The following is a 25,321-nucleotide window of genomic DNA, read 5'->3' on the forward strand; positions in this document are numbered from 1 at the left end:
GAGGCACAGATCTGGCGAAAGCTGCCACCTCCAGGTCTGGAAAGTGAGGCTGATTTGCCTCTATTTTGTGTTTTTGTTATTCAAATGTCCACCAATGGTCGACTCCTCTGGTTGTATAGAAGTCTATGAGAAATGACCCTATTTCTCTTTTGATTTGATTCTTCTTCAATACAGCATGATGTTCATTTAGTAAATGATGGTCCATTTAGAGTTTAATAGACCATAAAGCAGGGTATGCTGCCTTGTGATTGACAGATCACTACCATGGGGTTGTCTAGTCTGGGAGTTCCACTTAGAACTTTAACCCTTACAAAGTATGTTTTCAGACATTGATAACATTTCATCGCCTAAACGTCTTATTAAGTGGTCGGGTGAACTTGGCTCGACCCATTCTTCTGGTTTAAAAAGAAACATGATGGCCAAAATTCAAGATGGCACCACACGGCTAAAATGCTGAACTTAACACTTAAAACAAAACCAATGGGTGATTTCTTGCTGACTACGTCATCTTATACTGTCAATGGGAAGGATACAAAACAAATTCTGCTCCATTGACGGTTCTCAAAAGCAAAGTGGCCTCCATAACTCTCAATTGGAAGAAGTTTGGAACAACCAGGAATCCTCCTAGAGCTGGCTGGCCCACAAATCTGAGCTGTTGGGGGAGAAGGGCCTTGGGAGGAGTGACAGGTCACTCTGACTAAGCTCCAGGGATCCTGTGTGGAGATGGCAGTCACAGAAGGACAACTATCAAGGCATCACTCCACCAATCTGGGCTTTATGGCAGATTGGCCGGATGGAACAACCTGACTGAACTCGAGAGGATCTCAATGGCAGGAAATTCCCAAACGAGGTGGGCAGATCTTGCAATGTCAAACCCAACCCAAGACTCGAGGCAGTAATCGTTGCAAAATGTGCTGAATACTTATGTCAATGTAAAATCAACGTGTTTTTCATTTTCTTTTCCATACATTTGTGCAGTTTTTTTTCTTATTGATTATGTGGTATTAAATGCATTTAAATTAAATGGTATTGAATTTGAACAATTTTAGCATGAGGCTGCAACATAATAAAATGTGGGATAGAAATGAATGGGTCCAAATACTGTGGGAAACAGCAATGCATGGTCGACCACTTTGTTCCAGACAGACTCTCTACAATAACTGGATGAATTGTCGTGAGAGGGCATTCTCTATTGCTGCCCCCAAAACTGTGAAATCCTCTCCTGCCCATCTTCCGATTCTCCCCCACTATTGAGTTATTCAAGAGCCATCTTAAGTCACACTTTCACTATTAAGCTTTTAACTGTCACTAACTTAATGAGCTGATATATTTCTTCTTATGTATCTGGTCTGATATTTAAACTGCGCCTACATTCTTTTACTTTTCGATAAAGAACTTTGGATTAACTGTGCTGTGTGTAAAGTGTTTTATAAATAGAGATGATTTGATTTGAAATCTGGTAAAGTCCATGATTTGTGACAGATGATGATTTATTTTGTTATGTTTTTTTTCAGACCATTATGAGGCTGTTTGTTTTGTGAAATATGAAAACATTCTTTGGATGGATCATCTTGAAAGTCAATACACACATGAATGTCCACCTCAAGATGAATTGTAACCACTTTCAAGGTTCCCTGACTATAAATCTAGTGCATGCCCAAAAATGATGTTGTTGTTGTAGTTATTGTTTATAAACAATAACCCAAAAAAGGTTAAGACAGGCATGTTTGAGAAGAATTAGGTCTTTCAGTTGTATGCCATTGCCAGATTGATGTTGATGCCACATTTGAAGAAATTCCCTCAAAGTGTTCCTGAGATATTGCTTTTGTGAATATGGAACTGACTGAGCAAGAGGTCTTTGTGTGTATTTATTAAACATGAAATGGCCTATAAAATATAACTTTCAAAGTATTATATATTTAATATAAATGGATGTTACTCAGAGCCATGACATTATATCCAGTGTATAATTCCAGTGAAGTTGAGTAAAATACAGACTCTGCAAGCGAATATGACACACGAAACATAGGCGTGGGGGGTAATTTTCGCAATCACATGACATCCCCTGGTAATAGTAGCTCTATTCTAATAGTGCTTTATAGTGCATTACTTTTTAAAGCTCTGAACAGAACTGCATGGTTTACAAAGAATGCTTCTTTCTTTGAAGGGTTCCATTCTGACTGCATTAAATGTGAACTGCATATGTGCTCACACATAGACACAGTAATTTTAATGATGGATACAAATTGACTGTGCCTGTATTCATCTTAAAAATGCGGGCAGCACCAGACAGCTATTAAATAGAGTAGAAAATGTGTGAGGTCCATCAAATGACAGTGCTGAGGTTTGCTGCGGTTCCATAATCAACACTGTGGAACCGTTTTACTTCATAGGCTATATGCTGTAGAGTGAGAGGGACGGCATGAACCCTTCATTCACGCCATAATTCGGGTCCTTATTAGGCTGACTGAGTGGTTCGCTTAGCGCTTGGTTTACATTGCCTGCCTTCGCTTTTGCTCTGGTTCTCCAGGTGTCTCCAGGACAATTACTGCATGAGTGATTTCTCCACTTGCTGCCATCTGGGTAGGAGGACCGGAGTGCACGGCCATCACGCCGCCCAGCCGTATGCAGCATGAGGCCCTATAACGCAGACATGGAGAACAGCTGAGATCCACACGCTGGAAATAGCTACGAGCATGTTGAATACAGATTGTTTGCATGCCATCAGCCTTTACAAGGCATAGTTTTAGTATCCTATTCAGTTTGATTGTTTTTCAAAGCAAGTCTGTGTGCAAGGACACTTTCAGCCCAGACTCTTTTCACATGTATAACATTTTTTAATAAATATATATTTTTTGTCTTCTTGTTTAACTCATTTTTAAACAATCTTCTGAAAAGTATCTGTTGTTACTTGGTTTAGCTGTAAGATCACAATGTGCTAATTCTCATTTCAAGATAAAGGAGTGTGTCAAAGTTATGACAGATGGAGGCAAAAGATACATTGGCTGACTGGAAAGTTCCCGGTCTGCCAGAAGGCCAATGCAAGTGTCCTTGGGCAAAGGATGGGCAGGTTGCGGGGTAGTGAGTCATGAGTTTCAAATATATTTTATTGGAATACATATATTTTATTGGAATTTTATATTGTAATGTTGATAGTTAAATATTGTAAAGACTATTACTATATTGTACATATTTCTCTTAACTTTCATTAGTTTTGATCTACTAATTTATGTTACCATATTATTGGCCTCTTATCAACATAGGATTTTTTGAGTGTGCTTTGCCACTGCACATTGAGCACAGCTAATACTATACATCCACACATGTCTTTCAATATTTCTTATATGGTGTTGAGGGAGGTTCCTCATTCCAGGAACCAAATCAGCAATCCTCAAGTCACAAGCCTGCTTCCCAATTGCTGTTGAAGGAAAAAAGAAAATGCACGATGCAAGTTTCAGCCACAGTCAGCTTTGGAATATCTGATTTGTACAATGGTGGCATAAAAGTGCAATGCACTGTTTGTGGATATTCAGGAACACAAGTCCTGCTGGGAATACTGATGCATGCTTGGTGTTTGCCCTTAAATCGGCCAATTTCACGAGGATGAACAACAGTGAAGTGAATGGCACAGTTAACCTGAGGGATTGTGTTTGTTATAGACACAGTGGGCTGATGAACTATAGATCAGCGTGAGTAAAGTGAGCTGTGTATGTATCTGTGTGTGTGTGGTGACACTGAGGAGGCCTGACAAACTTGTCCTCTGTCAGCAGATGGAGGCATGCATAATTCAATCTGGAGGCAGTTTCATGCTGTTTCTCTTCCTGTCTCATCACTGTTCCCAAAGACAGACAAAGCAGGACTTGGCTACAGAGGCGAGGCATGGGTTACAAGGCATCTTCCCTCACTGGCCCAGCAGTCTGCCGTCCACAAACACTGGCAATCCTCCAATTACAAACCACCAGAGCAGGCGTAAGGAGGACGGCATCTTCACGGAGCTACCCTCAAGAATGTTCATCAAATTCAATTCAGCATTCAACACCATGATCCCTTCCAAATTGATTCCCTAACTGAATTGGGCATCAACACTTCCCCCTCCAACTGGATTCTGGACTTCCTGACCAACAGCCCCCAAGTATGTTAGGTTCAGGCGGCTATCTCTGGCTCTGCCGAGTAAAGCCGATGTGAAAGTGTCTTGACAGGTCACTACCACTGCCAGAGCCGTATACAGCATGACAACGTCACTCCTCCGCATTCCAAATATTTAACCTCCATTCATCGGTTGCAAAAAACAACAAAGTGGAGACGTATTCTGAGATGGCAAAAGCAAAATTGCCAAACTTAAAAATGGCTTTCCACAAACCAGTGGATGATGTCACGCTGACTATGGCCGCTTCCATTATACAGTCTATGGTTAGGTTAGATGATCACACCTCCTTTTGAACACTAGCATTCCAGAAGGCTGTGTGCTGAGTCATCTGCTCTACTCCCTCTTTTCGGTTTCTGCAGAAGACACAATGGTGGTGTTCCTCATCAACTACAAAGGTGAGTCTGCCTGCAGGAATCAGGAGGTAGAGTGGCAGGTCAGTTCCTGGTTCCTCTTCAAGAAATATTGTCTGGTTTCCTTGAGTAACACTCTGAACTCCTAACCTCTCCGGCATGAGAAGATTTGCACCTTGAATGGCAGCCTCAGTGTATGATTATGTGTGTGTGATTGAGTGAAATAAATGCAATATATACATTCAGTACTTTACCATACACATGGAGGAAGAGCAGAACCTGGTAGCATGGTGCGCGGACATCAACACGATCTTCAACAGCTAGAAGACCAAGTGCTTGTTGTAGACTTCAGAATGTTGAAAGGTGGCACACACAACCCCATCCATATCAACAGGACAGAGGTTGCACATTTCTTGGTGTCCACATCTCCGAGGACTAGTCCATCAACACTGATCAAGAGGGCACACCCTTCATCCCGAGGAGAAAGTCCTTCCATCTCCTCAGATTCTGGTGATATTTTACGGCTGCACCATCGATAGCATATTCACCAACTGCACCACAGTATGGTTTGGCCACTGCCCTGACCCAAACCAGAAAACCACTACGAGGGTGGTCAAAACTGCCAAATGACTGGTGTTGGATTTGAAAGACAATGTGTACCCAATGTTTCACAAATAGCAAGTTTACAAGCTAATTTGAAGCCTATAAAAGCAAAGTCATTGTCAGACGGTTGCAAGTGGGTTCCCAGATTGCATTTCGGACAATGTGTTCCACCTCCTTTGCTCTCCATACAGACTGTTTACCTGCATTCAACCAAAACCTGCTTGACTGTGATTGGCCAATGATACTTCAACTTCAACCTTAAACCAGAGCACTAACGATACCAAAATAGTGTCCCGTCGCTTCAAGATTCTGCATATGGGTATAAAATTGGTCATGTGTGGTGGTGTAGGTTTGTGCTTTACATTTGGAAGGGATTATTTCATGGCCAGTATGGACAAGAGGAATGCTGACAGAAACCATGAACTCTTTTGACGAACATATGGCCCGTAAATTTTATATTAAGAGTGTTTAGGGTGGGAAAATCTATCTATTAAGAAAACCAAGTCGAGAGCAATTCAGTTAACTAAATCTGTTCTTCTATTCCTAAGAGGCTTGCCAAAATAAAACAAATAAATTATTATTGAAAAAAAATCATTTGTACTAACTGTTTGTGTAAAACACAATTTGTGCTTCGCTGAATTTGGACTTGGACAGTTGTTTCCTTCAGTCCTCCTTGGACGTCCTTTGCAGTGTTGAACTGTGGTAATGTCTGAAGCATCTGTCCGGTTAAATGTCCGTCTGTTGCTGTCTGCGCTGCCACTCCCCACCGCTCATGCTCCTCCCCGCTTATGCACTTTGTGTTTGGCATATGCTGCCATGACTCTCCACGCTGTTCTCGTTGCCATGTAAAAAAAAGTCCGGTTTTTGTGAGAGTTGCACCCGCTCAGTTGTCCTTTTAGAATTGCTTCATACCAATTTTCATATTCATGTAATATGTTTTTTATCAGTGTAACTTCTTTTATATGTGATGTTGTTACTTCTCAATGGAAATTTTCAATTACTTGGTCTGGATCCTACAGAAACACACAATGTTGCCCAGGAGAAGTGGCTGGTGCATGAGTGCACTCCTAATGACAATCCTAATAAATCAGTGGATCTAAAATGCTTTCTCCACATCTTTCTCCCCATAAGAGGCGGGTCAGCAGTGTGGATATTTGTTTAGTTGAAAGTACTTTAATTCAAAACGGTTTTCATTTTTTTTTTGGGTTGTCATGAGAAACATGGACATAGTTTCCATAAAGACAGTAGTTTCATTTTCAAAAGTATTTTTTCAGTGTTGCAAGAACCAAAATGAAATTCCTTGCTCTGGGTTAAACATGTTTGGACCTGACCCCTTATTGGGAACCTTAATGACTGCATTTCATGATTGTCCAGAAAGAAGAAGAAAAGGAGAGTGGCCTGGAGGGAAATATCTCAGATAGTTTCTGGTGACTTGTATAAAGGAAGATAAAGTAATCTTATGGAGGAGGTTGGTGTGTATGGTTAGATCAAACATTCACAGACTTGTGATGTCCTCATCACAGTGGTTCAGAATAATGTGTTGTAATTATGCAACATGGTGTTGCACAATGAAAATGCACTACTCATTTTTACATAAAACCTTTTTTTTAATCTTGCCTGCAGGGAAGATTATTTTGAAAAGAAGCTATGCATACAATGAGTGAACACTTGGTTTGCTGTGAATACGGAAGTTTAATTTGAAAAGACAGAATGCATTTTAAGAGTGAAACTGATGAGGCGTCCCTGACACGTTCAACACTAACACTAAAAGAGTACCTAGAGCATCATAGTTTGAGACTGAACTAGTATTTGATGAGTTGGGAGTGAGAATATGTTGATTTGACCCATTGTTAATATGAAACATTTGATTATCGCAGGTTTAAATAATATTTTGCACTTCTCCTTTAATGGACAGCTGACAGTAGAGAGCGAGAAAAAAGAAAAGAAAGAAACATGAGCCTGCCTCTGTATTCACCATATTAACAGTTTATTTTAAGTTTTTATACGAGTACTTGTCTAGGGCACATCAAATATTCCTCTGCTGTCTGCGGGGGTTAAGAGACCGTATACTGGCGACAAAATGACAGAGCCTCTGTCAGACTTCACAGTCACAGGCCAAAGTGTTTTTAAGGCGGAGCGGGGTGGCTTGTTTCACACACTGACAGCGTGAAGATTGAGTAAAGAGAGGCGAATCGTCCATCATCACACACACACACGTACAGTAAAACACTGACTGGCTGAACTCCAAAAGATGTCATTAACAGCTCATTTACTGGATATATCAGTCTCACTTTGGACGGGACAGCTGGCCACAGTCTCTGCCGTTTTTCTTGCCATATGCACCGCACAGATCAGACAGCGGGAGGGTGTGAAGGTCACTTTGGTGTCAGTGAGGCAGATGTCTCTGTGGACACGCTGCCCCCGAAGAGATCCCGTTTGTGGTTAAAAAAGCAGCAGCAGTCAGTGCAGAGCAGGGTTCAACTGCACAACACAGCGCAGCAAGGAGCTGAGGGGAATTTTAATACCAGAGTTAAAGCAGACAGAAGCAAACATGATGCTTCTGCTTAAACCTTTCTAAACTAAACATCTTGTGTTTGAGGAAATAAATACAAAACAGGCCTAAACATGAGTTTAAGTCCAAAGACAAAATTCTGATTTTTATTCTGATGAGTGTTGATGAAGTAATTCAATTTTGTATGCTCATGTTTTGGATAGGAGGTATATTTTTCAACTATTTTATTTATAATCTTTCCCTTATTTAGCCCTCACATGCTCTTTAAACCATATTTTAGTTTCAGAAACTTCCAGTTTCAACGTGTTTTGGAGAAACATACAACGCCAATATTCTTTCTGACTACTGGGCTGGACTTTCATGATATAACTTTTATGAGTAACCATACAAAATATTTGATCCACATCATGCAGGACTCTCATAAAGACAGACACAAGGCCAACTTGCCAGTTTATATAGCTTCTCTCTGAACTAATATTGGAATTAATTCCCTTTTCCTGGAAAATTCTTATTTTATTGGTTTTAAATACTGAAATTCACAATTAGACATTTTTTATGTTCAATAATATTATCTTGCTTATTTTTTCAAATTTCACATATGTTGGACGACTGTTATCGACTGTTAGAGCCAGCAGTGCATTTTATGCTTTTTTATGATCAGTACAACAGTTTATGCTCATACTCAATCAAGACCCTGGCTATTTCACACAGTTAGGCAGCTCTCTGCCATTGTAATAGACAGTTCAGGTGATGCCGCAGCAAATGGCTGAGTGCGTTTTGTCTTAAAAATCACATGGCTGTAACAAAACAAAAACAAAAATGGAGGTCATCCAGTGTATACGTACTTCAGTAAGTGAAGTCATGAGTGTTCAAAACAATTATATATCATTTCATGGCCCAGATCTGGAATGAGAATGGTCAGAATTGGCTCAGACCTGCTGTCCAGCCGGGTTCACTGAGTCTGAAACTCCAGCGTCTGTGCCCAGTGGTGTGGTCTTTCTGTTGTCTGCATGTAGTAATAAGACAATAATAATTGACAAGATGCTATATGGTCTGGGTGGATGGGGCAGACAAATCAAACCATTAAAATCATATCAAAGTATAAAATATTAAACATGTACATTGTTAACCATGTACGCACGATTTACACACATCACCAGGCAAATAGATGATATATGTGCTCTCATGAAATCACTGCCCTTATGTTTAAGATTCTAAATGGCTTGTCTCCCCCACTGCTTAGTGCTTTTATAGAGCAGAGAAAGATCAAACAGCTGGGGAATAAGGTCTGCTCCAGAGAAGGCTGCATAATCCCTCCTTTAATCAATCTTACATCTATGTTAGAGCTTCTCAAATTTGGAATAGCTCACCAACTGAAATACAAAACAGAACCACTTACACACAAAATCTGAAAAACTTTTTTTGAAAGGTCGGACACTCGTAGTGCACAAAATAAACTCCTTAGTTATTACTAATTATTTCCTGCACTGTCTGTTAAAGGGTAACTAAACCCTCCCAGTAGATTTTAAAAGGAGGAGTAAGTTAGCAACAACTGTAGGAGGTGTGGCCTTGTAGCTATGTATTGCCTGGCATGGCAATTGTATTTATAGAGAACTACTGAAATATAAGGCAGTCCAAAGTAAAAATCATGACAATCAGAATCCTAATCATAATCAGCTTTATTGGCCATGTTTGTATACAAGGAATTTGACTCCTGTTTTCCGCACGTCTTCTTTGAAAGTCGTGCGTATGTTTGACCTCTCACTGTTAATATTCTGTTATTAGCTCTGAGCGTTTCTTATTCAAGCGTATGTGCTCAATTTGTGTGTCCAACACAACAAAGAGTCCAACTTGACTTTCCAAAGTTTTCGTGATGCCTAAATTGAACACATATTTACATATAATGTGCGACCACCACATAATACGTGTTAAGAAATCCTGGTCCTTTCACTTATTTCTGTGCATCTGCCTGGTTTGATGTGGGCTTGTAGTTATATATTTCTTAAGGCATTCAGATCAGATTTTTTCAAAATGTGTAAAAAATAACTGATTTCTTCTGACCAAACTGCCCTGTAGCTAGTTGATTGAAATATGCCTTATCCACATTTCTTTTTAGCAAACAGATTTCAGAAGTTTGCTTAACTTATGTTTGAAATTTGAAAAAACAAACATGGAAAGTGACAGTTAACAAGGTGTAAACATTACATTGCATTGAATACATATAAGTATTTTTATTAAAAATATCAGAGAAAAAGGTCTGCGCTACCCCTTTTAGTTTAAAGTTATAGATGCAAAGTCTCTCTCTGAAGATATAATGAATCTGGAGTCTGGTTTTTCAGTACCTACGTTCCGCCTTTCTCCTGTCTCTTTTGTGAGCTTTTCTTTTACAAGTGTGGCATTCCTCCATGCAAAACAACATTGAACTTTATGAGGACAATGGCATGAATAAGATTCAGAGCACAAGAATTGAAACTGTTTACAAGCTGGCGTTGGTGTAAAAGCCTGAGTTAATAATGTACTAAGGTTTTTGTCGATATAGCATTTTCTGATCACCTCTTTTTTAATTCTACTGGTGTCACTGGAGATGGTCATTTAGAGAAAACACATTTATGATCTGAAATGGCAATATCAGTCACCGCGACCTCAGAGATAAGTAGACCTTTAAAAATAATGAGATCTAAAGTATGTCCCTTATTATGTGTTGAATCTGTTATGTTCTTGCAAAGTCCAAAGTTGTCTTGGATGTACTTCGTTTTTAGAATAAACATCTTGGGGTTTAACAATTTTAAAACAAACACAGGAGACTGCTGTTTGTGTCCCAGGAGAAACTAAAAGTAAAATTGTCACATTTTCTCCCATCAGTGGTTAGTCACTTGAGTCCTTAGTCACGTGGGTAAGTCAAGTCAGTCAAGTTAATGTTGCCCTAACCTAACTTCCTGTAAAGATGAAAGTTTATTATGAAAAGACACTATGCATGTAATGATCAAATATGGACATTTAGCGTCAGTTTTGGATCATCAGTTTTGGAGGTGTCAGGAACGGTGTGTCCCTGACACCTCCAAAACTGATGCTAGAGTGGTACTTAGAGTGTGACAGTTTGAAGCTTAGGAACACTGACCAAGCTGCAGTATTTGATGAACTGGGATGACAATGTGTTGATCCACGAGGAAGCTACCACAATGGCGGACACAGCACTAAAAAAAAGGCCAAGAATAGATAAGCGCTAATAAGTCTCCGTGACACGAACACTCTACCACCGACGCTCCAACAAACTTATCAAATGGAACGGTGTGCACGCTCCTTTTCCGCAATAGGCTAGCCCAGATATTTTGAGTATCTCGCATACACAAGAGAGTGAATCTAGGGTTGGCTTTCAAACACTGGTGTGCACCATAACCTTATTTAAGCTTGGGAGGAGAGTCCAACCTTCAATGTTTCAATCAGCAGGAGTAAAAAATTTAAATGTTAGGCTACAAAGGAATTTCACCATGGTCACATGACTTTGCGTCACCACCACTAAGCTAAAGGCGGAGTTGTGTTTGGTGGGATGATATCTAGTACTCTAATTCAGCCACAAACTTCTTAAGTAACATGACAGTTTCAAAATTCATGAGTGGGGTATTTACTGACATCTTATAGTTAAGAACAAAATGTTGAACTCCCCTAAAAGCTTGTGTTAACCACAGACCTTATTTCAGGCATCCAACCAAAGACCCATTCAAAAAACCATCGAACTCTTGAATGCAGCACATACCGGTTATTAACAGTGTTCTCTATTAATGCTGCTCTGCGTGGCTATTGTTTGTTAAATGTGGTTATAAACAGTATTGTTTCATATCTCTTTGCATGGTTACTTAAACTTAACCATGGATGTTATTATGTCAATTCATCAGTGTTCTTTAGATTGGCTCTTCTTGGTGAACTCTGCGGAGAATGTTGATCTTGCTGTTCTTGTGTTTTATGGCGTCTTATTGTCTCTTGACTGTATTGATTTTTTTCAACTTGTCACTTCAGAACATCCTATGCTGAAGGACTACAGTTGAACACAAGCCAGCTGGCTCACACTGGCAGGTTTACAGGAAGGTTGATCAATGCTCATTATCTTCTAAAGTACATCAATGAACACAAATGAAATGTAAGAAAGATTATGAGTAATATTCTAATTATATCTGTTGAATCATGATGTGGCCCAATTTTTTTTTCATTCAGATATTTTGATATGGAATATAATCATTGTTCGTCATCATCAGTCATATTACATTATCATCCTATAATGATTAAGAATGATTAAAAATGATTGATTAATATTCAGTTCAATTCTTCTTGTCCTTATGCTAACATTTATTGCATTATTATGTAACAATTTATAATTACCCAGTGATAATATATTTGAGTCATAATATATAAAGGCCAATTTATATCTTGTCATTGCTCCACTTGTTTATATATGTTTATATCAAACAGACATTGTAATATGGGCCATATGTCTACGATCTAAGCTATATTTTACAGTTAAGTGAATTTAAACCTTATGTTTTCTGTTCTGCATCTTAACCATCACACAGGATCTTGTTATATACCAACATTGCCATCCCCTCAACTACAAATCCCAGGGATCCTTGCCGGGGACTAATCCGGTCATATGACCAGGCAGCATGAGCAGGTGGTCTGGTCACATGATGTTGTTAGCCGAGGCTGAGGAGCAGCAACATCAGAGCTGAATCAAAGCTCACATCACTCCCTACATTGAAAGGTAAAAGCTGGAGGAATCCTTCCTTTTCTCCCTGTGTTTTTCTGCCTTTAGTGATGGACGCTGCAGCCTAACACAGACACATAGGAGGAAAAAGAGGAGGAGGGGAGGGGATGAGATGGGAGGCAAGGGTGAGGGGGGATGGGAGGCCATCAGGGATGTCTCTCCGTTGCTTTCTATGGACAACAAGGAAGCACAGATGATTGTAATGTGTAAATCTATATCTGCTGTAAACACATATTGCCCGAGGTTGTGTGTGACTAGTGTGTGTCTTTGGAAGGAGCGCTCATTGTTGGAGATGTGCAGAAATATGACAGAGAAGGGATGGCTATGTGAGTGTGTTACATCCAGTTCCTCTTTTGTTCTTCTGGCAGGAAACCCAATGTGGATGGATGATTTTTATTTTCTATATCCTTCCTATTTTCTATTCCATTTCCACTCAAGTCTTAGGAAATTAGGTTTATGTCTTTAGAAGCAGTATATTTCTTAAGTAAGATCAGTATATTTTTCTGATTCACCTAAAAAAATCAGACTAGGCTTCTTATTGGTGAAAACATGTCAGTGAAGTGAGGGCAGGGAGGGTTTCTTTTGCTCATCTGGGTATATGATTGACGATATAATAACCATAAAATTACATGTTCAAACATGCTCAACTAACATGATTTTAATCTTTGAAGGAGACCAATATTCATCACCCAAGTAGAATTTATTATAAAGAAAGTGTGATCCCTTGTTCTGTGTTACTCTAGTACCACTGTATTCAGCAAATAACCATTGCTATACACATTTATTATTAACTGACACAGGGGAGACTGACTGACTACCACTCAGTGTAGCATGGACAGTGAAGTAGAGCTGCTAGTCAGAGCTGACCTGCCATTAGCAGCAACTGTCACACTCTCTGTGTCTCTGTGCTCTCCCCATCACTAGAAGCAAATTCATGGCCATTTGCGAGGGTAACTGTGTGGGTACCTGTGTTATAATTGTGGCTCTACTGCAAAGGGCTTTCCAGTTTTGGGGGGGAGGTTGCACCAGCTGAATACGAAGCACACTCTCTTCCAGGTAAAGCAGCCTCCCGGCGGCGGGAAGGACTTTTTTCACGATAAACAAACAATCAGAACATTCAAGGAGCATGGGCGTATTATTGACAGCGCTACTTCTTCGTCCTCTCATGTTGGACTGAAGGCTGCAGGGACTCACTATTGCCTCTCAAGGTACAAGTGATATTACAGCACAGGATGGGCCGGGGCTAGCTTGTTAGCAAGATATTTTTAGATGGGTTAGCTTCACTTGCTAGAGTTCCGTAGGGAAATAATACAATCAAATTACCAGAATACAGCAAAGCACAGCAAGAAAAAAAAGAAAAACAACAACAACATAAGAAATAGAATAAATTATGGTGTAGGTGTACAGTTGTGTGTTGCAAATATGATTCACCTTATCACATGTTCCATTTACATATGACATAACTTATTAAAGTTAGAAAAGAAGATGAGTGTTTGCTCAAATGTATTAATATAATCTGAGCTCTCCATATTTTTTGGCATGTCTGAGATTAATTCTTCCTCTGTGGTGTGTCAGCCAGAGGATATGTAACAGGATGCTGAATGGTGGGTGTTCTCTGCATGAGTCATTGCTCATCAAGTGGATCTGGACAGCAGATAGCTCTCTTACCACTTTTCTTTCATCTGCCCATTTGTTATTATAATTTCTATTTGATTATCTGCTAGTCATGATTATTCAGCGATTATTCAGCGTATCGCAGTATGAGTAGATACATTTGTATACCAGAAGAACCATGCTTTAGTTGAGTTTGGACCTGGCGTGGGGTCACACTGTAAAGGATTTTCTGTCTCACAGTGTTTCTTCATCTATAAGAGAAGCCATTTCAAAACCAGTAACATATCTAGGGTGTTATGGTGTGCAGGGAGAACTTTTCCAAGTCAATTCTGTTCGTCTCCATCCAAGCAGCGCTCGAACAATGTTTCAAATAAGTTTGCACCGTGTTTGAAGGAAACTGAATAACAGAAATGAATGGCTTCCGTGCTGCTTTCTAGTGTTAACTAATCCTCCATTACCCATACTAAAATATTATTTTGCAACACAGATAAATATTTAGTATGTCCCAATAGTCGCCTTTGTCAAATGCACTATGCCAGAAATACCAAGATGTCCTACTGCATCCTTTTGCAGTACTGAAGCCAGCGTTCTTTTCTGGCTGATCTAAACCTTTGGGCAGCAGATATATGAGTGGGTCAAAATTCAATTCTGGTGTTATGTGGAAGTATTTTTTCCCAATTCAATGCATACGGCGTGTAACAGTACATACTTTGTAAGGGATACTGCTGTATGTAATTAAAGTAAAAGAAAGAGTATGCAATATGGATCACAGTGCCTGTTTTTCAGGGCGTTCGTAACGTTAAACGAGCACTCCAGAAAAAAGGCACAACTCATCTACTCGCAATATGAAAGAAGCCTATCTATTTAAATTGGTTTTCCAGTGTTTTTAAAAAATCCAGATATATGCCAACCTGTGCACCCTGGTGAGTGACACCAATGGAGCTTAGTATAATTTAATACAATTTAAGAACAAACCTGGAAATGCCCTTTGCATAGTGTAACAGTTTGTATTGCTTTGGTCAAACAATGTAAAAAAAAAAGTAAACCTCAAAAGCAGTCAGGTTTGTCAACCTTCTATTAACCTCTGACCCTTCTTTAGGGTCCCCAAATTCTCCACAAAAAACACAGTTATTATGAAGCCATTCCTTGGTGTCACGTCAGTTTGAGTGCAGAACATTTGAGCCGACAGTTGGTAGTTTAGTCTTGTTTAAAGTGTGTAGTATCGAGTAGTCAGCATGACACGAGACCCACAGCCTCCATCACATTTGTGAATAATGTTTACGTATGGATCACATTCAGAACCGCCATCTGTTGTGCTGTTTGTACAAACGCATGCTCATCCTTTGGCACATAGTCACAGTCACATTGTGTTTATAGCTTGCTTGTGCTTGATATTGTGCGATTATTCTTTTAGCAGTCATAACACTGAGAACAACTCTACTATCCTCGAGCCAGTATACAGGCAACAGTAAACATTCTCTCATTGCCAATGTATATTTAACTACAATATATACTTTTCTCCGAGACAAAACTCAATATAATAAACATGTCACATTGCTATGACCTATAACTGGCATTATCCAAAGTTTTGTGAGAATGTTTAAAGCACCGTATGTAAGAGGAATATCTTACTTCTTTCCTATAGTTTTTGGGAGTTTTGAGTAGTTTGTAAAACTTTTTCATTAAAATCTAACTAATTAAATGGAGCTGTTTTAAGTACTGGGAACTATAAATGAAAAAAGGATTCAGATGCTATATTAACTCAAAGGCCATTTACTATTGTTTATGTAAGGGATGGCATGTCAATATAAATTGATAACATGCATATTCTCTTTCTGTTGTCGCAGAAAGTTAGGTTTAGGCAAGAAAACTACTTGTTCGCAAAAGAGCTTGGTTGACGTTAACTTGACCGACAAACAAGTCATGTGGCTATCGAGTGATTAACTAGTCAGGTGACTAGCGGCTGGTGTGAGAAAATAGGTCAACGTTTGTAGTAGTTTTAATCAGGATATGAACAGTGGTCTCCTGGGTGAAAGTCCTGAGTTTGTCTTGCTCGTCATACTACATAATTTGCTCTGATTGTATAATTATGACACAAATATGTTTACTGAGTTAGTTGAAAGCCTGATGCATCTCATAAAGACACTGCATCGATGTATGGGTATCAGACACTAAGGGTCACTGACCAAGCGTCTGTATTTGACAAGTTGAAAATACAATCAATACAGTCCTGTTTAACAAACAGGAAAACATGTTAGGGGGGTCATTTAGAGATGTTGCTGTTTGTTACATATGTCTATGTTATATACTATGATTATCTTCTTGAATCTGCCTCCTCCTGGTTATTAGCCTGTTTGTGAGTGTATTTAAACAATCTGTCTCTTTGACAATTGATATACAGTTTTTCAACATAATAGGTTAATTAGCATATTTTCTGTTCATATTTATACCTGAAGATATACAGCGGGTAAAATAAGTATTGAACACGTCACCATTTCTCTCAGTAAATCTATTTCTAAAGGTGCTATTGACATGGCATTTTCACCAGATGTCGGTAACAACCCAAGTAATCCATACATACAAAGTAAACCAAACAAACAAGTTCAGAAATTAAGTTATGTGTAATAAAATGGAATGACACAGGGAAAAATTATTGAACACATGAAGAAAGGGAGGTGCAAAAAGGCATGGAAAGCCAATACACCTGATGAAATCTATCAGTAATTAGAAAGCAATCCTGCCCCTTGTCAGTGCAAATTAATATCAGCTGGTTCAGTCCCAACTGATGGCCTATAAAAAGGTGTCTCATTACCAAGGTGTCACACAAGAAACATCTCGTGATGGGTAAAAGCAAAGAGCTCTCTCAAGACCTTTGCAACCTTATTGTTGCAAAACATACTGATGGCATTGGTTACAGAAGGATTTCTAAACTTCTGAATGTTCCAGTGAGCACTGTTGGGGCCATAATCCGGAAGTGGAAAGAATATAATTTCACCATAAACCGGCCACGACCAGGTGCTCCTCGCAAGATTTCTGAGAGAGGAGTGAAAAGAATTATCAGAAGAGTTGTCCAAGAGCCAAGGACCACTTGTGGAGAGCTTCAGAAAGACCTGGAATTAGCAGGTACAATTTTTTCAAAGAAAACAATAAGTAATGCACTCAACCGCCGTGGCCTATATGCACTCTCACCACGCAAGACTCCATTGCTGAAGAAAAAGCATGTTGAAGCTCGTTTAAAGTTTGCTGCACAACATTTTGACAAGCCTGTGAAATACTGGGAGAATATAGTCTGGTCAGATGAGACCAAAGTTGAACTCTTTGGATGCCATAATACACACCATGTTTGGAGGTCAAATGGCACTGCACATCACCCCAAAAACACCATACCAACAGTGAAGTTTGGAGGTGGGAACATCATGGTGTGGGGTTGTTTTTCAGCATACGGCACTGGCAAACTTCATATAATTGAAGGAAGGATGAATGGAAAAATGTACAGAGACATTCTTGATAAAAAATCTGCTGCCATCTACCAGGATGATGAAGATGAAACGAGGGTGGACATTTCAGCAAGAAAATGAAACACACAGCCAAGTAAACTCTCAATTGGTTTCAGAGAAAGAAAATAAAGCTGCTAGAATGGCCCAGCCAATCACCTGACTTGAATCCAATAGAAAATCTATGGAAAGAACTAAAGATCAGAGTTCATAGAAGAGGCCCACGGAACCTTCAAGCTTTGAAGACTGTTTGTGTGGAAGAATGGACCAAAATCACACCTGAGCAATGCATGCGACTAGTTTCTCCATACAGGAGGCGTCTTGAAGCTGTCATTACCAACAAAGGCTTTTGTACGAAGTATTAAATAAATTTCAGTAAGCGTGTTCAATACTTTTTCCCTGTGTCATTTCATTTTATTACACATAACTTAATTTCTGAATTTATTTGTTTGGTTTTCTTTGTATGTATGGATTACTTGGGTTGTTACCGACATCTGGTGAACATTTCATGTCAATAGGACCTTTAGAAATATATTTACTGAGAAAAATGGTGACGTGTTCAATACTTATTTTACCCGCTGTACATACACTCTGAATAGTGAATAATCCATGTAGCTGTGAGCCAGGATATGCAGGGATCCCTTTAAGGAAGTGATATGATGCGGTATAAAAAAAGTGACAAAGTCCACATAGTAAGGAGATCTGGTGGAAGGTTAGTTCAAACAAACAAGGGACCCAGGAGACCTCTGTTTGTGTTTAGAGTGAAACCAAAACCAAGGTTGATTTGTTATGTAACTTATGGATTTCATAATACTGACTATGTAAATTACGTATCAAATCTTATTTTACGTAATAAAAACACAGCACTAATCGCTTGTGATGCCACATTCGTAGGAGAATGCACGAAAAATGAAAAATAACTTTTCATAAGCTATCATACTAACTGTTGTATGACAAACGCCTTATGCACTGACCTTCAACAAAAATGCGTGCACCCGACCAAATAAAAAGCAACGATTTACCCATAAAGGGTGTATGGGAATGCCCGGATGAAGAAGGGAATAGTAGAAAATGAGTTTGAGTGTTTGGGAGATAATAATATGTTTACACAAGCACGAGCATAACATTTTTATGAATTGTCATGATTTATGAATTGAATGTCTTTACTAAGCACAGTTCATGCTCACTAGAGCATGGACCTATTTTGGATACTTCAAAATATCTCCAATGCACCCAAAATATCTCAAAGAAAGATTCCCATGGAAATCCAAAAGCAAATTCCTGTTAGCTTAAAGATTAACCCTTCTCCCATGGCCTTGCTTGTAGCACCAGCATGCTGTTTATGTACTACGCTAATGTTGCAAGGTTTAATAAACATTGTAGCCTCTGGCAGGGCTTTATATCTTTATTCTTGCTATGACACAAAATGGGGAATGCATCTGTATTCAACGTTTTCTTCCTGCCTATCAGAAAATGAGCATTGTGGCTCACCTAATAGCTTAAGTAGGTGACATGAATGCTGGATGACAACTGAGACCCTTTAGCGAGGACATTTTTCTGGATTTAATTTGTGTATTCGAGGAGACAAGAGGCTTTGCCGTTTCGAGATAACAAGGCCAGGCTCTGTGATGTGTGCATAATGGCCGAACAGAGGTTTAGACATCATTAGAATAATCAGTCCTGATGTGGCCGGAGATGCACGGCAATACAAGGGAGGCCTACTGATGGTTGATAGTCCACTAATTGAGATGCTACTGGTGCACTTTTCTTTTTTGACAAACGCAGACATGCTCTGATCCAACCTCTGTTGGGGCGTTTTCTTTCAATACGCATCTGCTTTTTGTTTCCCTCAAATATGCCCATTAGATATCATTCATCTTTAGTTTTTTATTCATTAGTCTTCCATGTTTTTAAGAAATACATGTTTCTTTTTCTTTTTAAGGTTTCTCCTTTCAGGTGATGTAAAACTGTTGAGCTTTTGGGAAATGTTTGGCCGCAGCTCATTGTTGCTGGGGAGGCATTCAGCATGTTTGAGATTTTATTGTATTCCGCTACTCATCTTGCTGTCTGCCGGATTGGAAACCCCATTGATCATATCAGATTGGTTAAGTAATTGATTGTTACTGGTTATTAACCTCCCAGAACTCTGGACCTGCTTGCCAGCCACTGAGAACAGCCTGTAATCAGTCACAAATGGCAGCCGCTAATGAAATTAGTTCCTGGTTCTGCCTCACAACTTTGTTTGTTCCACAAAGTATTGGCAAGGGCATAGAGATGCCATGGTTTACTCTCCCCAGAGAATGGAGTGATAGAACATCAGAATGCAGATAATGAGCTGCTGGGCCTGTGTTGTCTCTTTTTAATTACTCATGTGTCTGACCAAAATATAAAGATGAGGACATGAAATCTTCTCCTAGCCACAGTTTGTGTAATGTCCACAGAGTCCCTGCAGAAACGAGGCCTGACAGAATTTGGAACAAAAATTAGTGAGCTATTGACACTGTCTATTTTATGATCCAATGTTATTTTTCTCACCATATTATTATTTAAAAAGTGGTCTCCAAGCATATGTGGTATTATGGGAAATGTATTTGCGTGCGGTCTTTGCATAGCCAGATTAACCTGTTGTGGATGTTTTTTGAAAAAAATGCTGTTTTGCCCCACTCGCACAAATTTAGAAATATCCAGGATCTGAGCAAAATATAAACTAAAATAATGAAGGCCATACACCTTTGACGGCTGCCTGCTGAACAGCTGCATCTCTCAGATGTGTGGTGTCCACAAAGGAAAGTGTTGCTGCTGCCAGCTCTTCTTCCTACATAGTTTGCCTTTCATAATGGCCTGAATGTTCTATTTAATATAAATATAAATACCATTTATAATTACTTTAAGCCGAAAAAGGTTAAGAAGTATGTGCTCATTTGTAAATAATATTAATATCAACTCACTGGGTAGCCCAGCGCACATGTGTCGCTTTAAACACATGGTTAACGTTGCAAATTTAGACGGAAACACATGCTAAGGTTAAAGCGTCAAAACCACTTAGTTAGGTTTAGGAAAAGCATCATGGTTGGGTTTAAATTGAGTGAAATAAGTAAACACGTCAGAAACATAACTCAACAACACTTTGGGAAAGGAACAGCGGTTTCCTGTTTGAAAGTCCTGGTACCGTTATGTAATTTTAACACGCGTCTCCCAGCAGCAGAGGAACCATGCGTGACGTAGGTGTACAGTGATTGGTTGAACACATTAGCCAATGTAAGACTGACAAACAGTTTTGTCCAACTGTCTTCATCATTCCGAAACCAGAAAACAGCAAATGTTGAAGATGAACATTTTTTTCTGATGTTACTATTTTTCAAGGTATGTAACATAGTTAGCGTAGATATTTGGCATAACAGCAAACCTATTTTTGTTGTGACTTGAATACTTGTTTATGTAAATGTAAATGTGTTCTTCAATACTGTGAAATGGATATCAAGCCAACAGAAGAACATTTACTCAATTATATCAGATTTCCTATTTTCTCAGTAATATATATTTTGCTCCATTCATTTGCTGGTCCAGTCAGAGAGACTTAAAGGGATTGGTACATAGCTGAAGGTATTTAAAAAAAAAACCTAAAGATTAGTGGCTTAATTGTCAACAGTGATTTGTAACGCTTTTGAAAGGCTCAGTCAAATGATGACGTCCTGCCAATACAGTAGTCAGATCAGAAAACACATTTTCCCAAAATGCTGGACTGTTCCTTTAAACACATACTGCTCACTAGTGTGAAGCCCAATACATCCGGTCTCCATAGCTGCCTTTGTCACTGTATGTTGATTTCTTCAAAGTTCTCTTTCATGCATGCTTTCCACCATTTTGCACACCTGCCTGTGTACCTCATCTACCACGCTCTGCGGAGCCGATGTGATAGCAACATAATCAATCGTGTTTCCACAGATTAGCCTGAGTTTAGCAGTCAGCCGTAGCAGCCCAATCGTTTCCCAAAGCATGACCAGATGACTGCTCGCCATTGTGTTTGGAAATGCCTCTAATTATCTTGCCATAACCAGAGAGTGAAATCCATCCACTCAAGAGTCAGCTTTTGTTGAGGCTTGACTGAGACGCATCTTATCATCAAGTACCAACGATTCGGCCTCATGACATATGAAATCTGAATATTAAGGAGTATGATAGAAAGTGAAAGTCCAGCATTACCAGTTTGTGTTAGGCTGATACAATGATATCCAACAGTGGATTTGGAGTGCCTCGCATGTGGTGATTTAGGGTTTCAAGAGGGTTTCAATACTGGTGTGTGTGTGTGTGTGTGTGTGTGTGTGTGTGTGTGTGTGTGTGTGTGTGTGTGTGTGTGTGTGCTGAGGTCTGTTCCCCACAACTGGGATTGTGTAGCCATGGTGACGGCTGTGAGGGACTGTGAGAAAGCAATCTCCAGGAAGTCATAGCCGCAGGATGAAGCATATGTGGCATGAGGATGGCACCAGAAGGCTGCGTCGTAGATGTCCAACTGGCCATCTGTTGTGGTCCTGCAGCCAGGCCAGGAAGTCCCCCACCCTCCAGAAACCACACAGAAAGGACGGCATTTTCAAATGCCAGGCCCCGGGACAGCGCTCGTCTCCCCCTGGAGGCTCCTCGGTCACATCCCAGACATTGAGCATCAGACGTTCTCGTGGGACTTCCAGAAAACATCACCGACTTGAATGATGGCTCCGTGCAGTGCATTTGTTGGTGTGCAGCATGGGATTGTTGGAGTGGAAGCGGCCACAGCGTGTCTCACTCATCAGCCAAAGATCATTACTCTTCCTTATCTCGGGCCAAGTCCTCGGGCTGCACCACTCCGTTTCAAACAGGGAGCCCATTACCAGCCTGCTCACTGGTGGCCTGTCCACAAGGCCTGAGGAGACCTATTGGCATTCCATTGCTGGTTTGGGACAACATCTGTACTGCTGTTAGCCATACTATACCGTGAATCATTTAAAATGATCAGATTCCTTGTGACATAGAAGTGTTGACATGAGTCACAGTCACAGTCAGAGGTTGAGGTTTTCAGTTTGGTGTGACCAAACAGTTAGCAAACCAGTCTCACAGCTCTCAATCATACCAGGGATTATACCATGATGTGCAGGATGAATGAAGAAACTATTTCAGAATATCTTTGGGACAATAGTATTGTGTGTGTGTGTGTTTTTTTTCCTGTTAATGGTTGTTTCTCATGGTTTCACATGAAAGCACAGCCTCTGTACTACAAGACCCTGTGGTTGTGCATGGCTGAATTGAAAAAATGGGAACCAAGAAAATTATATATTCAATTTACCAAAATGTGTAAATATTAAAATGTTTATTGTAGTATTTTAAGGTTTTATATATAGTATATAGTAATAGCGTAATTAATAACTTTCTTGTTAAGGGGCTCTACACCAAAATTTGCGTCATTGCAAGACAACAGTTGCACATATTGTCTATATTTCTCCCACTTTGAAATAACGTTTAACGTCTGGTTATCTGGTGAGTGAAGGCTTGCTTTATTGACATGGACAGGGTCGGCCGCAGGTATCCTATAGTGCTTGTGAGTGTGCCCTATTGGTTAGCTCACGGCAACCTCTCCGCAGTGCTCTCATACGTCGGTTACAGCTGATACACCGTCCTTACGGTAGCGTAGCACTCACCCAACGGTTCCCCCTCAGGAAACCACCGTTAGTTCTGTCAGCACTGTTTGCGTTGTCTGCGCTGTTAGCGAAGTTAGCTGCTAGCCGCTGGCTATATTGAAAGGTGTCAGGAGGCAATAGATATGCTCTGAATTTTACATTAAGCACCTTTAAAAAAAGGACTTTACTTCATACTGGTCAATCACTTTTTGCTGGAGACAGTTTCTTTTTTTTTTAATGGCACAACTCTGAAAACATGCAATTTTAGGGATGATCAGACTTGTCTGGCAGCAGTTTGATCAGGAGAGACTTCATTTAAGAGTGAGATCATTTTTTTTAGGGGCTAAAGATGCCATGATTAGTACAGAAATATGCACGGATGGGTTCTAGACACTGATGGTGGTGAAGAGATGAAGGAGAACCCTGAAGATCTGGATGGATGTGATGGGGAGCAGGGCCGTTGATGAAGAAAGGAATCCTGGGCACAGGATGTAACAAGAAAAACAGTTTGACTGCAATGATATCAAAATCAGATTGTTTTTACTGAAGGAGTTGTGATAGTCAGCTGATCAGTAGTAAGTATCAGCAAGAGACCGAATGAGAAGCATAAAGTGTTCCAAATGTAGCTTAATTTATTAAACTCTGACATCTTTGTGCTTTTGTCGAGCCAAAAATATGACATATGGTTGTGTTATTATGCCTCAGCCTGAACTATAATCCAAAATGTGCCTTCTGGTTATTTTGTTATTTTGTTATTTGCTTCTTCTTTTTTTCTCTTTCAAGAGCTACCATTCTAAAAATACAATCAGCTGAGAAAGCCGTTGAATACCCAGACTTGAGATATGACTGTTAGTATGTGGGTGCGTGTTACACAACCCTGAGGAAACATAATGGCTCCTTTTTTTTTTCAAAGGTCAGATGAAAAGAAGGCCAGATATATCTGCAGCACGCTCCGCTGTCCTTTAAAGAAAGGCCACAAACCAGATTTAGAGCGAGAGAGGCTGAGGAAAGAGAGAGCGCAGCAGTTCTTATGCACAGATTAGTGAGAGGAGTTTGTGGAATAATGAACAGTCTCCCCTTAGGACCATCACCTGCTCCACGCCTCATTCGTATGCATGCGAGGCAGCGACGTGCGGCAGAAAACACATCCTGCCATTGACAATCCAATCAAATAAGTGCAGAGAGGACAACCTTTTTGGTGCTTTCAAACAAATGAAAGCAGCGTATGTAGCGCTTTAGCTTCTAGACTCAAGGTCACCTTTCAATAGAACCTTCCTTTCTCTCTTTGGGACATGTAGGCTCACCGTCTATATCAGCGTTATTGATAATGGTCTGGCTGACCTGCATGGGTTGTGCCGGACACCTTCCTTACTAATAAGGATACAGCTGGTTCCTTTCAGACACAGCAACAGCGTATGGATCGTTCCAATGATCTGGCCTGAACGCTGGAAGGATCTTTTGTACCCTTAATATGATATGGTAGTCACCAATTAATAAGTTAATCGCTACGATGTGTGAGCATCATGGCATTGCTAAAAAAGAAGTATGGCTGTGTGAGCACTGTTAAACACAGTGAATCATAACTTGATTATAATATTGAACGGACTTAAATTCTACATAATTCCTGCAGGATTACGATTGCCTCAGAGCAACAGGTGTTTCAGCGAGTGCCCGTGTTATCCGGCTTTATTCAGCTGAATGTATCCGTGGTTGCTCGTACTAACTTACATAAAGGGTTAGCGTGGATATTAAACACATATGAGATTGTATCTAAAATTGATTGAAGCAACCACGGACGCATTCAGCTAAGAGTCACCAGTAAACAAGGTCACTCAAAAAAGAAAAGAAACAGCAGTTCAAACTTCTGATACTATGTCATTGTGCTTGACGTTCTGTACATGACCACAGATAACGGAGCTGTAAGCATATTGCGACTTGTATGCTAAATATTGGGCCACTTGCTAAACTACCAACTCAATAATACACATGTCTCGAAAGTCAATTTGTTCCGGTTGCATTTGTGGTGCCCTTACATAGCTTGACAAGCTATTGCACTCTGCTGTACTTCTGTTGCCAAACTACTATGCACCCTTAGGTATGGGTCTATACGCCTGTTTGGGAATTACACTTACCAGATATATTTCACAGAGATTCCTGACTGCGAGTAACTACAACTTGGGTTTGTTGTCAGCGGCAA

The 25,321-nt window shown here is 39.9% G+C and overlaps 1 protein-coding gene across 1 annotated transcript in view; it reads left to right on the top strand.

Annotated features, from left to right (window-relative positions):
* The first annotated feature begins 4,514 nt into the window (after nt 1-4,514).
* tsnare1 (T-SNARE Domain Containing 1) overlaps nt 4,515-25,321 on the top strand; it is a 131,044-nt gene continuing 110,237 nt past the window's right edge. Inside the window, 1 exon segment of the mRNA XM_054621279.1 lies at nt 4,515-4,542. Within this exon segment, the coding sequence (XP_054477254.1) occupies nt 4,515-4,542 (28 nt within the window).

This window comes from Anoplopoma fimbria, chromosome 20 (genome assembly GCF_027596085.1).
Source record: "Anoplopoma fimbria isolate UVic2021 breed Golden Eagle Sablefish chromosome 20, Afim_UVic_2022, whole genome shotgun sequence".
NCBI classification, from domain to species: domain Eukaryota; kingdom Metazoa; phylum Chordata; class Actinopteri; order Perciformes; family Anoplopomatidae; genus Anoplopoma; species Anoplopoma fimbria.